Here is a 15,262-nt window from a genome sequence, read left to right as displayed (position 1 = left end):
TCCTAAGCACTGTCATCTTACTGAAAGCTAGTAAGCTTCTTCTTCGCCATACTAAAACCCAACCCAATTGATGCATATGTCATCATCAATGATGAGTTGAAATTCCAAGACAAATTATCTTCTCTGTTAACCTGTCAGTAAAAAGATAGTTGCTGACTTGAAGGTATTTGCTGACACTTTCAAATTTCTTGGGTATCTGTGTACTGTACATTTTAAGGCATTTTAAGTTGTGTATTGTATATTTCAAGTTGTGTATTGTATGTATATTTCAAGTTTAAATATTAAAGTATATTTTGTGACACGTTAATGTATTATGTAATGTAATATGTACCCTTTTAATGTAGTGGATTGTATCTTCTCTGTTAACCTGTCAGTAAAAAGATAGTTGCTGACTTGAAGGTATTTACTGACACTTTCAAAATTCTTGGCTGTGTACTGTACATTTTAAGTTGATGTGTATTGTATATTTCAAGTTGTGTATGTATATTTCAAGTTTCAATATTAAAGTATATTTTGTGACACATTTTCTTTGATTGTATTATGTAATGTAATATGTACCATTTCGTAGTGGATTCTCTCATCCACCAAAGTGGAAACACTTCCTAAGTTCTAAAGAAGTGGGATATGTACAGAATAATGTAAATGTAGATTAACACATGGGTATTTGTTGTGGCCCAAGGTCATCTATTTTATTTATCACATAACCATGGCCTTCTGTCACCAAGATGAGATAATTGCATTTTTGATTATTGTAGCAAGGATGCACTTTACCTTGCTCCAATTTGTCATTTTAGCCCCAGGGGTGTTCAATATCACTCCTCTCAAAGCAAATAAGGGCTGGGTATGGGATACATGTTATTGGCTCTGAAGGACTGGATTTGTCTTCCATCCTGGTTTTACCCAGTGATTCATAGCTTCCAATACAAATTACTGTGCATCCAAAATGGCTTTACTGTCATATCATTTTGTGTATGATTGACAATTACAGATATTCTAAAATGGCAGACTAGTCACTTAAAGGGATATTTCACTTCAAAAACTTCTGGTCATTTATCTAATCAGGCTTTTGTGAACACCCTGGACATTTATATTCATTTTATAAGACACGCCCCCTTCCTATACAAAACCATTGTAACTTCAAACTCCATTTTAACCAGGATAGATACATCAAATATATCTGGTGACTCCTGATGCCCTCCTAATCTGTGGGAAAAAAATTTAGTCATTTTATTTTATTTTCCCCAAAAGTAAAAATAAATGAAAAAGGTTTTCGAAGAAAACACGGCCAGCTCACGTGGGCGTCAGGAGTCACCAGAAAAAAACAGGCATATTTGATGAATCTATCATGGTTAAAATGGTGTTTGAAGTTACAATGGGTTTGTATAGGAAGGGGCCCTGGATGGGGAGTGTGATAAAATTAATATCAAATATCCAAAAACTGAATCAAGCAACTTAAAATCTGTCCAGGATGTTCACAAAAGCCTGATTAGACGATAAAATTAGTTTAAGTGAAATATCCCTTTAACATAACTTTGAAGCTGACTTAACCAAAGAAAGCAGCTTAATCCCCTTTTTTTACTCTCCCTTAACGCTTCATTAAAACAGTTTAAAGCAGGGGTGTCGAACTCATCTTGGGGTGAGGGCCGCATTGGATGAAAGGCGACTTGATGAGGGCCGAACCAGTCGCGGATCGGATGGCATGCACACTCGCGCACATGTTCGCTCTGTTTTTCTTCCTGTCGTCTCAGCCACTGCTGTAGCTAGCAGTATAGCAGTATATCATTTTACAAATTGTGTTCATTATTAAGTAAAATAGCTACTTTCATTATTGGTATTACAGTTGCAGTTAGGTACGAGAGATGCTATTTGTTTAAAGGAGTAGTTCATCCTCAAAATGACTTTTTTTTCTTTGATTACTCACGCCATGGAGAATTGAGTTCAATAATATATTTTTATTTTATTTGTCGCATTACTAAGACAAAAATGTGATAATAGTACACTTCCCCCCATTGATTCCGGATGGGGACCCAAATGCATTTGGGTCCCCATCCGGAATCAATAGGCATGCATTTATTGTAATCAAATTTCTGTTTTAGGAATGAGTCTACATTGGCTCCATGGCATTTTGGGGGTGAACTACTCCTTTAAGAAGTGCCAATAAGAATAAACCATTTGATAATAGAATAATTCAATTCCTGATAGTCTCCAGTACGCTATAATTTGTAAATGGCAAAAAAAAATATTGATGCAGGACAATAATTATTTTTATTGTATTTTATATAAAGTAATGAACAATAATGGCATATTCAGAAAATATCGGAATAATAAAACTTTTACATTTTTATTATTATTATATTTTTTAAATAAGTTATTTTTTTTAACAACATTAATTTCCATGTCTAATATGTGTAATCTTTGAGTACAGTTCGAATATTGTAGGTATGTTCAGGTATTATTCATAGCCAGACCAACCACCCTATTCCTAGCAATGCTGTCATCTTCAAAGAGAGAGAGAGAGCTGGTCACTTAACATTCCAATCAATCAACTCAATCACTGCCAGGTGGGAGAAACCTAGCCTGCAGTGTACAGACATTAGTTAGGTTAATTCTTAAAACAATCATAACTCTTGACAGGAATGGGCTAGAGACTTACTTTTTTTCTCTCGAAATGCTCAGAAATGTATGCTCTAGCCTGGGGGGCCGGATTGAATCATCTCGGCCGTATGTTTGACATCCCTGGTTTAAAGGAACTTGTTTTCAGCTATACAATAGAAGCTCTGTTTAGTAGTCAACCTAATGGCAGTAATGGGTCATCTTATGTGAATTGATAAATGGATTACAAATAAACAGCCTAAGAGCATACACGTATTACTGCTCATGAACAATACCTGTGTAAAAAAATAATTAACTGACACTGACTCATCAAGTCTATGCTAAATGGGCATTTCCTGGAAATTCTAAAACTATTAAAGGCAAAGCTGTCACATTCAGTATTTCCTTGTAAGCATGACAAAGACACAAAGGTATCCATTCACTCAGGCATACAGAATGTTGTAGAACTACTAGTAATGAGTTGTGTATGAGTGCAACAAAGCACCATTGTTGCAGATTTCATAAATCACAATTTGAATGACATCTGAGATCTGATCAGTAAATTATAAATCCCCAAACCCATTTTGACAAAATGAATATAAACATAATTTTTGGGGTATTTATTGACAAAAAACAGAACAAGCAACAGTTTTCAGAGAGAAAAAAAGGTCTTTGAATTTTAACAATGAAACATTGATATCAATGGCATTTACTGCTGAACCCATATTCAACTTTTATCCTCAAACACCAACTTCACCCTTCTATATATATAAAAAAAAGTGGACAATATGATATTAAATCTACAACAAAAAAAGACTACTGGGGAAACATCTTTGGACCGGACCAGTCCAATAGGATTTTGATGAGGTCAGTGGCAAAGAATGATCCTCTGCACTGAAAAAGAAAGGCGATATTTGAGTCAAGGAAGTTGGCACCTCATGTCAGTACTACTGTAACTCAACAGGCTTGCTGTTGGGAAATGAGTAACAGGTTTCTTGCGCAAAAAGAGTGAGGCAATTGTACCGAGAGAAAATTATTCTGTAGCCTACCCTTGAGCCTTTGACAAATTGTTCAGGGTGCGCCTGCAGTCTTTTGAATCTGTTCTTTAAGAATGAGGATGCTCTGCCTCTGCTCTGGGGGCAACATGGCAATCTGCTCTGGGGTAAGCTGCAGGACCTGCATGATCAGGGCCGCCTGTTGGGAAAATAAAGACATCAACCTCAATGCACTCACACATTCAAAAGACATTGTTAAGTCTCGCTTTATGTTAACGTTTGTCTTAAATCAGATTATTTTTATCCGAGACCTTCATTTAGTGAGGAAGTAAGCAGTTGAGCACTTTACTACGGGACACTTCAACAGGATACAACTGTTGGAAGCTTTCAAACATTTTGTGACATTTTGTTTAACCACACTATCAAAGGCAATCCTGACATCAGATTTTCAAAATTTACTGCAAACCGCTAATGGTTCTGTGGGTGAATAGGGAAATTCTCCATAATAAAAATAAATAAAATCAAGGTCAACGGAAGCGTCAGTCTTTCACAAGAAAAGGGTACTATCACAAACCATAAGACTGGATTCCTATCCAGCTTAGTACAATAAACTGATGAGTCACACCAAGGTTTCCGTTAGCAGTACCGGCCATTGACCAATTAAAAACGAACGGATGATCGCGTATACAAATTTTATTTTCTGGGTGACAGAAAAGACAATTCTCTGCCTGGCCATGTGTTTTTTGTTTACATCATGGCCACATGGTGCGTTCCAGTTGTTGTTAAAAAGAATTATGTGAAAATACTGAAAAAACCTGGCAGAGGCGGATGAATTAATTAATTAATACAGGCCAGTCGATGCGTTAAATTATGTCTGATTAATTTAACACTTGACCGGAATAATACAATTTTGGCATGGAAAATACTTGGTGGAAATCCTGAGTCACACCCACCTTTTCATGGTCCTGTGAAGAAACCTGGTTCTGGCCGGGGCTGAAACCACCTCCCGACTGTGGAGGAGGACCCTTGATGAGAGAGACAGACAGACAGACACACAGACACACACACACAGTAAATTAGGGTTTACTGACACAGCCTCATTTATATAATACTGTAGTATCGCATAGCCAGACGATCAGAGATGGGAAATGTAAATTCATGGATGTGCACACTCAAAGTATTTGCAGACTTTGGGTTATGCGCCGTGTACACAGTATACGCTGGCACTGTCATGTACATGGTTAACAGAGATGTCGTTGTGTGAGTGTGACTCGTGATTGAAAGTTGATGTCAGCTTGAATTTCGGAAAAGTGAGAAATATAATTCCTGAGTGTCTGCACATGGTAATGAGGATCATATGCCCGTGTGCAAGTTCTGATCAATTGCTCAACACACTGAGGAGAAAAATGGGTTCAGACAGACAGACGTTTCCTTAATTATAGTTGGATGGGCTTGGACACTGGAGAAACCCACTGCTTTGAAATCTCTATCTATCGCTCCCCCCCTCCCCCCCCACACACACACACACACACACACACACACACACACACACACACACACACACACACACACACACACACACACACACACACACACACACACACACACACACACACACACACACACACACACACACACACACACACACACACACACACACACACACACACACCTTTGCATGTCGATCTGTGGGGCCATTTCCCAACAGTTTTAGCTCATTCATTAAATTCAGATAAAACCAGACGTATCAGTATGCAGAGATCCCTGATCGTCCGGCAGCTCTGGCTATGCGAGATACAATGTCATTTGTACAGTAATTCATTTGATGCAAACACTTTGATGGATTTGAAGATTTCATTGAGGGCCGGCTAAATAAAGGAATAAATTCTTAAGGTGATGCATGTGTACAGTATGTGCCATCTATAAAATTACCGGTCTTGAAGGGGGAGGAGCATTAGGACCCATGTTGTGGGGGCCAGGACCTTGCATTCCTCCTGACATGGGACCCCTCTGTCCAGACACTGGCCCACGAGCATCCATAGCTCTGGGGTCACGACCTACAGAACCAAATGTTGAGTCAGTAATGCACAGCAACACGCTTAATAAGGCATAGATGATGCTGCTCAGGAATCCAACCATTCAGATCCTAGTGAAAACAGAGGTGTGTTACATCTCTCAGAAATCAAGTTAAAACCAGGACACTAGCACCTCAGAATAATTACAGCATGGGATTTAGGTGTGGCGTTGCATATGCAAATGTGTTAATTATGTTGCTCACACTCCAAGAGTTCCATTTTTATCTCCACCAGGAGATCATGCATTCTGTCTGTGTGGGTAAATGTAGCCACAAGCAACTTGGATGTTATAATGCTATTTGGCGTCTAGAATTGCAATACCAACCATTGCAGCTGTACGGAAAGCTTGGGTTATCCGCTTTGTATCATGTTTCATAAATATCCACGTAGACCTTTTATGAGCTACTTTCTATCAATAACTTCCGTACAGGTGATTATTTTGTTTGAGTTTCGAAGCACTCGTAAGCACAAAACAGCACAAACAAGCAGGTAGTATGCAAGACGTTTGATTTCCAACGAGCGCTTCCAAATTCAAACAACAAAATGTAGACATTGTGTTATTGATCGACCCTTTGGCGCATGCAGATGAATGGTGCTCATTAGGGTGGAGGCCGGGGCTCCTTGGTTGTCTGGACTAGATGTACTCCATTACCGTATACCGTATATGCATCCATGTGCATGTTAAGAATACCAACTATGCATATCCCACAGCATTCAAATTATAAGGTTAGCTCTTCATTTAAACAAAACACCACTGCACAGAAAAGTACAGTACAGTACATAGCTAAACAAATCTTGAAGCTTCAATTTGTTTCAACAATCATTTGAATCTGAATAAGAATACAAAAATAAACATTATGTGTGCAGTGTAGCTTCAAAAACCCAAATTGAGGTTTCCATTCTCAGACTTTGAACCAGTGGTGGCACAGTTACCTCGTGTTTCCATTGGAGGCCCCCGTTGCTCCATCATAGGAGGCCCTCTAGGATCTCCCATCATGTTCCGGGGTTCACCCATGGGTGGGCCTCTCATGTCATGTTGCGGAGGTCCTCTCATATCTGGAGGGGGTCCACCTCCCATCGGGCCCATGTGCATGGGTGGTGGTGCCTGGTGCTGGGGCGGTGGTTGGTGCTGGGGCGGTGGCTGATGCTGGGGCGGTGGCTGGTGCTGGGGCGGTGGCTGGTGCTGGGGTGGTGGCTGGTGCTGGGGTGGTGGTTGGTGCTGAGGTGGTGGTTGGTGCTGAGGTGGCGGTGCCCCCATGTAGCCCCGGCTAGATGCATACACAGAAACAACAGAGTGAACTCGAGTAGACAGCCCTCAGAATACGACTAACAATCACTGACATCTACTGTAGGGCTCCATTATTGTGGGCTCGCTGAAAGGAGAGACCAGTATGTTCCCTCAAATCTTTATAGACCAAGTTTATTCTCCTAAAAAAATTACCGACAGTACAAAAGGCAGGGGCTTTAGCCGGTTGCATCCCGCCACTCCGACATGTCTCCTTTCCGACATGTCTCCATTCCGACACTAACCCTATCTCTAACCCTAACCTTAACCCCTATGGGAGTGTCGCCACTCCGACAATTAGAAGTCAATTTCGGAGTGGCGACATGTCGGAATGGAGAGTGACTCCCGCTTTAGCCAATGAGGAGCAGCGTTCTTGGTGACAGCGACCTAATATTAATAACAACACTCCCCACATGAAATCTTTGGGGTCGCTGAAAGGCGAGACCAGTATGTTCTTCCAAATCTTTATATAACAAGTTTATTCTCCTAAAAAAAATTACCGACAGTACAAAGGCAGGACCATTAGCCAATGAGGAGCAGTGTTCTTGGTGACATCACTCAAAGATCTTTATCCCATACATGGTGTTCCATGTGAGCCCACAATGCTTCGTAGGAACAGTATTTCTAGTTTTCTTGAATACATTTTTGATTAATAAAGCACATTTTTTAAATGTGCTATTTTTATTCACAAACAAATTGATGCAAAAGCATTCTACTTAATTTTTTATAATAGACTAAATCGCCCCGCCCTATTTTATACTTGCACAAACATTAGTGAAAATAGATGATCTACACACTCACAACAATTTGACCTGTTGTGAGCTTATAGATCTGCAATTAAAAATAATAATAATAATAAATAAATAAATAAATAGGTAATGATGGCAGTTCTTACTTTGGCTCTATGACCTCTCCAGTGACAGACAGCAGGGTTCCTCCTCGGGGGTCATTGGGACCATCTCCCAGCAGGCCTCTGGGAGGAATACCACCAGGTCCTGAGAGACAAATCATACATTAAAACACTCATAAAAACACTCATAACCACTGGTTAAAATACTCCAAACGTGCTAACATTTGTTCACACCCCATCATCGAGGACATGCACCACCCCAACCACACACCCCTACTATGACCGCAGCCAGGCAAGGAGGCCTACCATTATCAAGGTAAGACCACCAGATTTTTGAGCAGCTTCCAAGGCCTGATCACCACCTATCTATCACCAGGCTGGCATGTCAACTGGAACATTTTACTTGAAACTGAATCTTTTTCCTCCCTTGTGGGTATGTTAATCTTTGCGGACTTTCCCTGCCATGTGGACTTTTATCTGTGAAGTTGATCATGCTCCGTCTGTCATTCAATGTTATGAGATACTTCAATGGTTTCCTGTGTAAAAAATAAGCCAAGTGCTTTTCTAGGATCTCCGTTTAGTTGACCTTTAGTTGACTGTACCTTTTCCTATGCAAACTTCTAATAAAGTCTTCAATCAATCAAACCTACCAATGTGTTAACACTTTCACAAGCACGCTTAACCTCAAGTACATACTGTATCTGCTGGTCTTATATATATATACACATACATACATAACACCAGCATATACAGTATGTACTTGAGGTTAAGCGTGCGTGTGAAAGTGAGAAAAGAGAGAGAGAAAAGGGGGGGGGGGGGTCTTTGCCTATTTAATGTTTATTATTTAAAAAGTTCTCCCATAGTTCTGGTCTGGCTGGAATTCAACTGAAACCCAAATCTGCAGAAAACACAAAATCCACCTGAACCATGTAGCAACTCATGAAAGAATCCACTGAGACCACAGTAGACAATGCAGGCAGCGAGCCTTCAAAACACAAAGAGGTATAATTATTGAAAAATGAGATAGAGCCATGAGCATGAAATCTACCAAGAGCTCCAAGTTTTGTCCTACACATGAATTCTGTTCGATCCATATATAATTGTATATTTACATGCTTAGACATATTGGAAGACTGCTTGAAGAGAACCTGACTCAATATGCAGTTTTCTGTTGAGCCTGAAATCACTAAGAGGCCGCACTAAGCTTCTGGAGACCAAAAGGATTGTGACGTCCCAACTACCATCTTTCTCCGACCCTCACTGGAGCGAGCCTCAGCGCGCTGCCAAAAATAACAGACTCCAGCTCAGCAGTCAGTGTTCAGGTAATTTTACAGAAACTAGTGAGCCTTGGTGAGATGTATCTTCCGACAAACTAAGGGCTAATGCAGGGGATGAGCATTGAGCAGTGGCACCAAAGTGAAGACAAATCCTCAGATAAATCATATTAAAAGAAAAATTGCTATCCAAAACGATGTCATCCTCAACATGCATCTAGTACACAAACACAGCAAAAGGTACTCTGCATAGAAAGAATGAGCACAAAGGAAACCGAGGTCAACAGATGTACAGAGAACTCGTATCAGTACTAGCTAGCCATTTCATGTAATGCTTTAAAACAATACTCATAATACGATTGACCTCTTGAACTTTTAATTCACTACCGGTTTATTATAGTTCATGATTCATAATGGCTTCTTAACATTACTTATGAAGCTGATTTCAATTTACTATCAACTTATTTAGGGGCAATGAACTTCACAAAATGTTCACAAAATGCACAAGTTAACAATAATTGTACATGTACACAAGCAGTACAAAATTAAGCGTTAGTAGAGCTGAGTGAGAAAAAGAGAGCATGTAAGAGTTGTAACAGTGTCACTATTCAGTCACCAACTTAACATGCATTAATGCTATTCACCTCCAATTCTCTTGCTTCATAGAATCAAGATATAAATTACGTACTTAAAGGACTACTTCAGACATTTTCAACCCATCGTCATATAATTGGTCCTCACTAATGACCATTATAATATGGTCTCATTATAATATGGTCTGTCTCAGAGGAGGGCTGTGGACAGCTCAGAAACCTGCCTATCAGTGACATCATCGATGGGGAATCCAAGCGATGAGGAACAATTATATAAAGATGGGTTGAAAACGGCTTAGGTCATCTATATATAATTGGTCACGGCAACAACCTGTCATCTGATCATGGCTGACATGCACCAAGACCAACTTTGGAATACCAGGCTAAATCTTTAAAAACAGTATCGGTTTAGGCTGCAGCAGTCAGGCCACGACACTCCTATGATGCATCTAGGGAACTGAGGCTGAACTGAGGGAGTGTAGGTGATACCTTGAGGCCGCTCGATAGCAGCCTGCCCAGACGATCCTGTGGGAGAAAGCTGAAGGTTTCCTGAGCCAGCATTAAATTGAAAGGGACAAGAGACACGGCACTCAGAAAGGCAAAGTAGTACTGAAAGATCATACCCAACCTCTCTCAAACACATGCACATGTTATGAGATGATGACTGTGCTCAACCAGTTCAGAAGGGGGGGGATTTATAATGTTGAAACTTGCACACTATTGCACAAAGTAATGTTCTTTTGTAAGGTACAATATAAAAAATACACATTAGTGCTCAGAAGAATGACAGAGACCTGACCTGACATGGTTAAACATTTTAAATATCTAAATGTCAGCTTTCTATGAGCTCCGTCTTAGATTAGAACACCATTTTGACAGCCTACCAGGATACTGATTTCAGTGCTATGGGTGACACCTAGTGATCACAATGAGCCATGACAAGAACACATTGACACAAAGGATGAAGCACAAAAAGAAAGAAATCAACATGGCTCCCAGTAGATAAGTGGAGAAATGCTTCTTATATAGTATTTTTATACATACATGAATATTTTCAAGGACTACTCACATTTGCTATTGCATAATATTGCTTTTCAAAATGTTCTCTCGTTCTTCTTTTCCCCAGTAATATGTTTAAAGAAAGTCTTATTACCGCACCTAGTTTGTGCAATAAAGGTGTTAATATTGTTGTAATGTGCTTGTGAATTGTGCTACAAATCTACTCAACATTTAGATTGGGGTTGTTATGGTGATGTTTAAGTAGAGGTCACGGTAAAGCCATATTGTTATACTGTATACATCTACTAGGCTCAATTGGCCCATACATAATTTCCCTATAAAGAATATACATATATAGGTGAGAAACTGATATTGGACAGAAGATAAAAGGGAGACCAACTGCATATCACAGGTTACTCATCACTAATTTAAGCCAACAACCATTTGGATGGATGGATAGAAGTTGTCACAACTCAATAAAGAAATGAATGAATGCTGTTTGATGCTTACCTGGTGGCCCTACAGGTGGTCCTTGTCCAGGCATAGCCCCAGGAGGAGGTTGCATGTTTGGGGGCTGCATGTTTGGGGGTTGCATGTTTGGGGGTTGCATCATCTGGGGAGCTCCATTCATATGCATTCCAGGCTAAGATATCATAAAAACAACACGAAGAGGTGGATACGTTTGGCGGGTTTTCACAAAATCAACTGCACTGGTGTTTGGAGATTAAATACAACGACACACCTTGTGCTATTTCTCCTCCCTCATCTGTTACATATTTATGTTTGTTGAAGAGCATGAGAAAAGCAATACCTACCATGGGCTGTGGCTGTGGGGCAGGGACATTGGGTTGGGCAGGAGGTGGATTGACTACGGGTGGTGCACTAGCCTGGGCGTTGGGAATCAGAGGCTGGACTGTCGTCTGACGGTGAAGCATTTTCTGTAACACAGCAGTCAAGTTCCATAAAGTGACTATTTTTATACATCTCATGTGGTAAAAGCTGGCACTGCGTTCTTTTAAAATTTGATTCAGAAATCACACGAAATTCTCCATCCAGATATTTTTTTATAATCACTTAAGCGCTGCTAAAAACAAGTGTAAAATATCTAGAGAGTTTTTGTACCAGGGCAATCTCTGGGTCAACGATCCTCATGACCACTTGTGCCTGCAGCAGAGCGTAAGCCAACTGAGGGTTCTGCAGTAGCATGTTCCTGGCCTCCTGGGGACTGTTCTGCACACACAGCTACAAATAGAAACAGAAATGTTACTTCTGCTGGATATTATAGAAATGGAAGATAAAACAGTACCAAAAAATGTGAATAAATAAGCATTACCAGAGCTCTCATATGAAAGGACGTTGAGGTTGTCTAGGGCTTTAACTTCCTAGTAAGTTGGACATGGCTGTACATAACCTAGGGCTTGCTCCCATTTAGACCAGGGCTCAATAAAATATGTATTTGGGATGACTATGAATCTCCCCTGGGATGCAGTTGGCACTTTTTTCACTGTACCTAAGATAGAAATGCGGCAACAATGCGGCGACCACAGACCGACGCGTTCATGCTCGCACAGATGAGCTTAAGTACATTTGGCAATTCTACAACGTGGACATAAAAATGACAACTACGTTGATTGGAAACAGCACAGACACTTGTACTGCATATTTTTAGGAGGTGCATACTTAGTTGTAAAGTTATACTTACTACTTGCAATTACAATTTTTCCAAACTCAGTGAGCAAGCAGTATCACACAAATATAGGGATGACCCAGTAGCGAAGTGTACTTGTTAAAGTTTCAGTTCCCATTGGGCAAAGACAAAGAGGACTGGCTATAAAATTTGCTTCTTAAAAGTTCAAACATGTTCTGCTCCCATGAGGACATACAAACACACACAATACTTTTGAAATACAATAGAAATGTTTATACCTTCATTTGTTTCATGAGTTCAAACATCTGTTCTGGGGGGAGACTAGCAACAGCTCTGCTGATGGACTCAGGTGCCTCATCAGGAGTGACATTTTCCCCAAAAGGCGACTCGATAATGGGGGCTCCTGTTCCCAAACCTGTGAAAGACAAAGGTAATAACGATAGTTACAAACAGGATTCTGTAGCTCAGACTTTAGTATCCATAATCTGATGTGATACTAAAGTAGATGCAAGGATGTATTCCTATACACAAAAACAGACAGCATTAATGTAAGCACTAAAGTAGATGGAGATAAGTTAGCTTCTTGAGTTCTCTGTACAAAGCCAGCAGCAATGAAAACATTTAAAATACGGTATGTTTTACATGTATGTTCTCAATACAACAATTTTCACAAAATCGTGTCTATAAGGATCACATTACCTCAAATGCTACACCAGGTAGAAATGCCAGAGCAAAAAGCAGTTGCCATGCAGTTAAACATAAATGATATGACCATTATCCTTTCAGTATCTTCTTTCAGGCGAGGCGATGTGGTGTACTAGCAGTTAATAGGGTTCGTATCAAGGATCTGTGTGTGTGCAATTTTGGTTAACACTTCCTATAAAGCCAATGTCTATAATGTATTTATGCATACTTATAAAGCATTATAATCTGTTTATACACTGTATAATTATAGTTATAAGCACCAATTAATACACATAATGCTGCCTTATAACAATCATAACAGAGCATTTAGTATTGCCTTTTAAGTATTACACAGGGCTCGAAATTGGCAATGCATATTTATGACAATACTCAACTTGATTGTTGAGCACATATATGAATTTTAAGCAGATATACGCAATATAATAATGAATACCCTACACTACACTCATAACATTTCTATACAGGCATGCTGTTGTTATTCTGCTGGACACTCAGACATTGTATTGGCAAGGATCATAGTGTATTACAATTCTCATAGTTTTAATACATTATAATAACAAAAAACATTAGACTGTCAGCATTGTAGAGACTTATAATCACACCATATGCTGTTATAGTATATAAAATGATAATAATCCCATCCCTGACCATGTATTGTACAACTTGTATCAACTTTTCATTCTCAATAACAAATTACTACCAGGCTGTACCAGCACAGCACTTACTTTTGAGCTCCTCTTTATTCTTCTCGCTGGCTGCGTTGTCGACACGGAGAGCCCTACCACTGAATTCTCTCCCGTTCAGGTTCCGCATGGCACTGAGGGCCGTCTCTTGGTCTTGATATTCACAAAAGCCATAGCCCTTTGGTTTCCCAGTTTCTCTGTCATACACTAGTCTGGACATCAACAGATAGATACAACATGGTCATACTCTTAATACGAACTACGAAGTCATGGAATTCCAAATGGCCTATTTCAAAGTGTATGACAACAAGATGTAGGCCAGTTGAGGAGAGGGCTGGCTCTCATCACAAGTTTGCACTTTTCTGTTTCTTGTGGAATTAGAATTTACTTGAACCGCAGCCTTCGTGTTGTGGAGGTGTTTTACTGGAAATGAATTTATACATATTCCAATATTGTGTAACATCATCATCAAGATCAAATGAATTGGTATAAAAAGTCACCTTCAGACAGCTGCTACCCGTGACTTGTAAATAGACTAAGCCCCCATGCTCCCCCCCTTTTATTTTTTTCTGCCTTTGTATTTGATGTTATGCTTTTGAAACTTATATTATCCTAGATAAAGTACTATGTTCTATCCGTCTGTCCTTCAATGTTATATTATATGAGATACTTAAAGTGTGGTTCCTGTGGAAATAAGCCTCGGCTTTCTAGGATCTCCTTTTAGTTGACCTTGTACCAGTGATTTGTACTGTCATGGAACTGTACTTTTTTCTATTGCAAACTTCTAATAAATTCTTCAATCAATCAATCAAAACACCAATGAGAGAATGTGAACGTGTATCCCCTTAACTTACCTGAAACTGACAACAAGCCCCACTTCAGAAAAGATGTCTTTCAGCTGTTCTTCCGTGGCTTCATATGGGATGTTCCCCACTAAAATAAATGTGAAATGTGCATGTGATGTAATTAAGATATAACATTTATTACAATGCATACCTATAAAGAATTGCTCGCCATCTTAAAGGCAGCCTCGTTAGCGAAAAATCATTAGCCAGATAGCTAGCCTAGCACTGGCAGCGTCCTTGTTTTACTTCAACAGTCTGCCAAATTCAAGAAATTGCAAACCAAAAAAACAACAACTATATTACTAAACAAAACGTTAACAAACTTACCAAACACTGAGCGTAACGAACGATCTACAGCTGGATCTCTGGCTGCGGCCGCCGCGACTGCAGCTGCTAGATTCGCCATTTTGGGGACAGAAACAAAGGTGACACAAGGAAACGTGCACCGAAACAATATCCGCTTTCTAAATGGACCGTTGTTCCCATAGAGTAGTAGTAGTAGCAATATTCCAACTCTATGATTCCAATACGTTCAAGAAACGCCACCTTTAATAACTCCTCGACATTAATGAACATACTTTACTCCAGAACAATAAAATATAATAGGGTGTCCCTAAAATACAATTTCATGCGTTGGCATTGGAAACAGTATCACACAGCAAATACAAAATAACATAAAAATAGATAGACCACTAGGTGGTGCAAGCAGTATAAAAGT

At 39.6% G+C, this 15,262-nt stretch overlaps 1 protein-coding gene across 3 annotated transcripts; it reads right to left on the bottom strand.

Annotated features, from left to right (window-relative positions):
• Window positions 1–3,203: 3,203 nt before the first annotated feature.
• Window positions 3,204–14,981, bottom strand: cstf2 (cleavage stimulation factor, 3' pre-RNA, subunit 2). Of its 3 annotated transcripts, none has more exons than XM_080746283.1 (13): window positions 14,872–14,981; window positions 14,554–14,632; window positions 13,742–13,911; window positions 12,590–12,726; window positions 11,786–11,905; window positions 11,479–11,601; window positions 11,174–11,306; window positions 7,843–7,942; window positions 6,596–6,930; window positions 5,520–5,644; window positions 4,541–4,612; window positions 3,642–3,786; window positions 3,204–3,486 (listed from the first exon to the last, which is right to left on the bottom strand). In XM_080746283.1, the coding sequence occupies exons 1-12, from the start codon at window positions 14,948–14,950 to the stop codon at window positions 3,664–3,666; spliced, it is 1,596 nt and encodes a 531-aa protein (XP_080602409.1). In that variant the 5' UTR covers window positions 14,951–14,981; the 3' UTR covers window positions 3,204–3,486; window positions 3,642–3,663. The 3 variants fall into 3 exon arrangements, with proteins under 3 accessions (XP_080602409.1, XP_080602410.1, XP_080602408.1); XM_080746284.1 differs by having other exon boundaries at window positions 3,204–3,481; XM_080746282.1 differs by having other exon boundaries at window positions 3,204–3,786.
• Between the last annotated feature and the right edge of the window lie 281 nt (window positions 14,982–15,262).

Source organism: Nannobrachium achirus (assembly GCF_963921795.1).
Source record: "Nannobrachium achirus genome assembly, chromosome: 17".
NCBI lineage: Eukaryota > Metazoa > Chordata > Actinopteri > Myctophiformes > Myctophidae > Nannobrachium > Nannobrachium achirus.
Note: the sequence above shows the minus strand (reverse complement) of the source record. Positions and strands in the feature narration are given on the sequence as shown.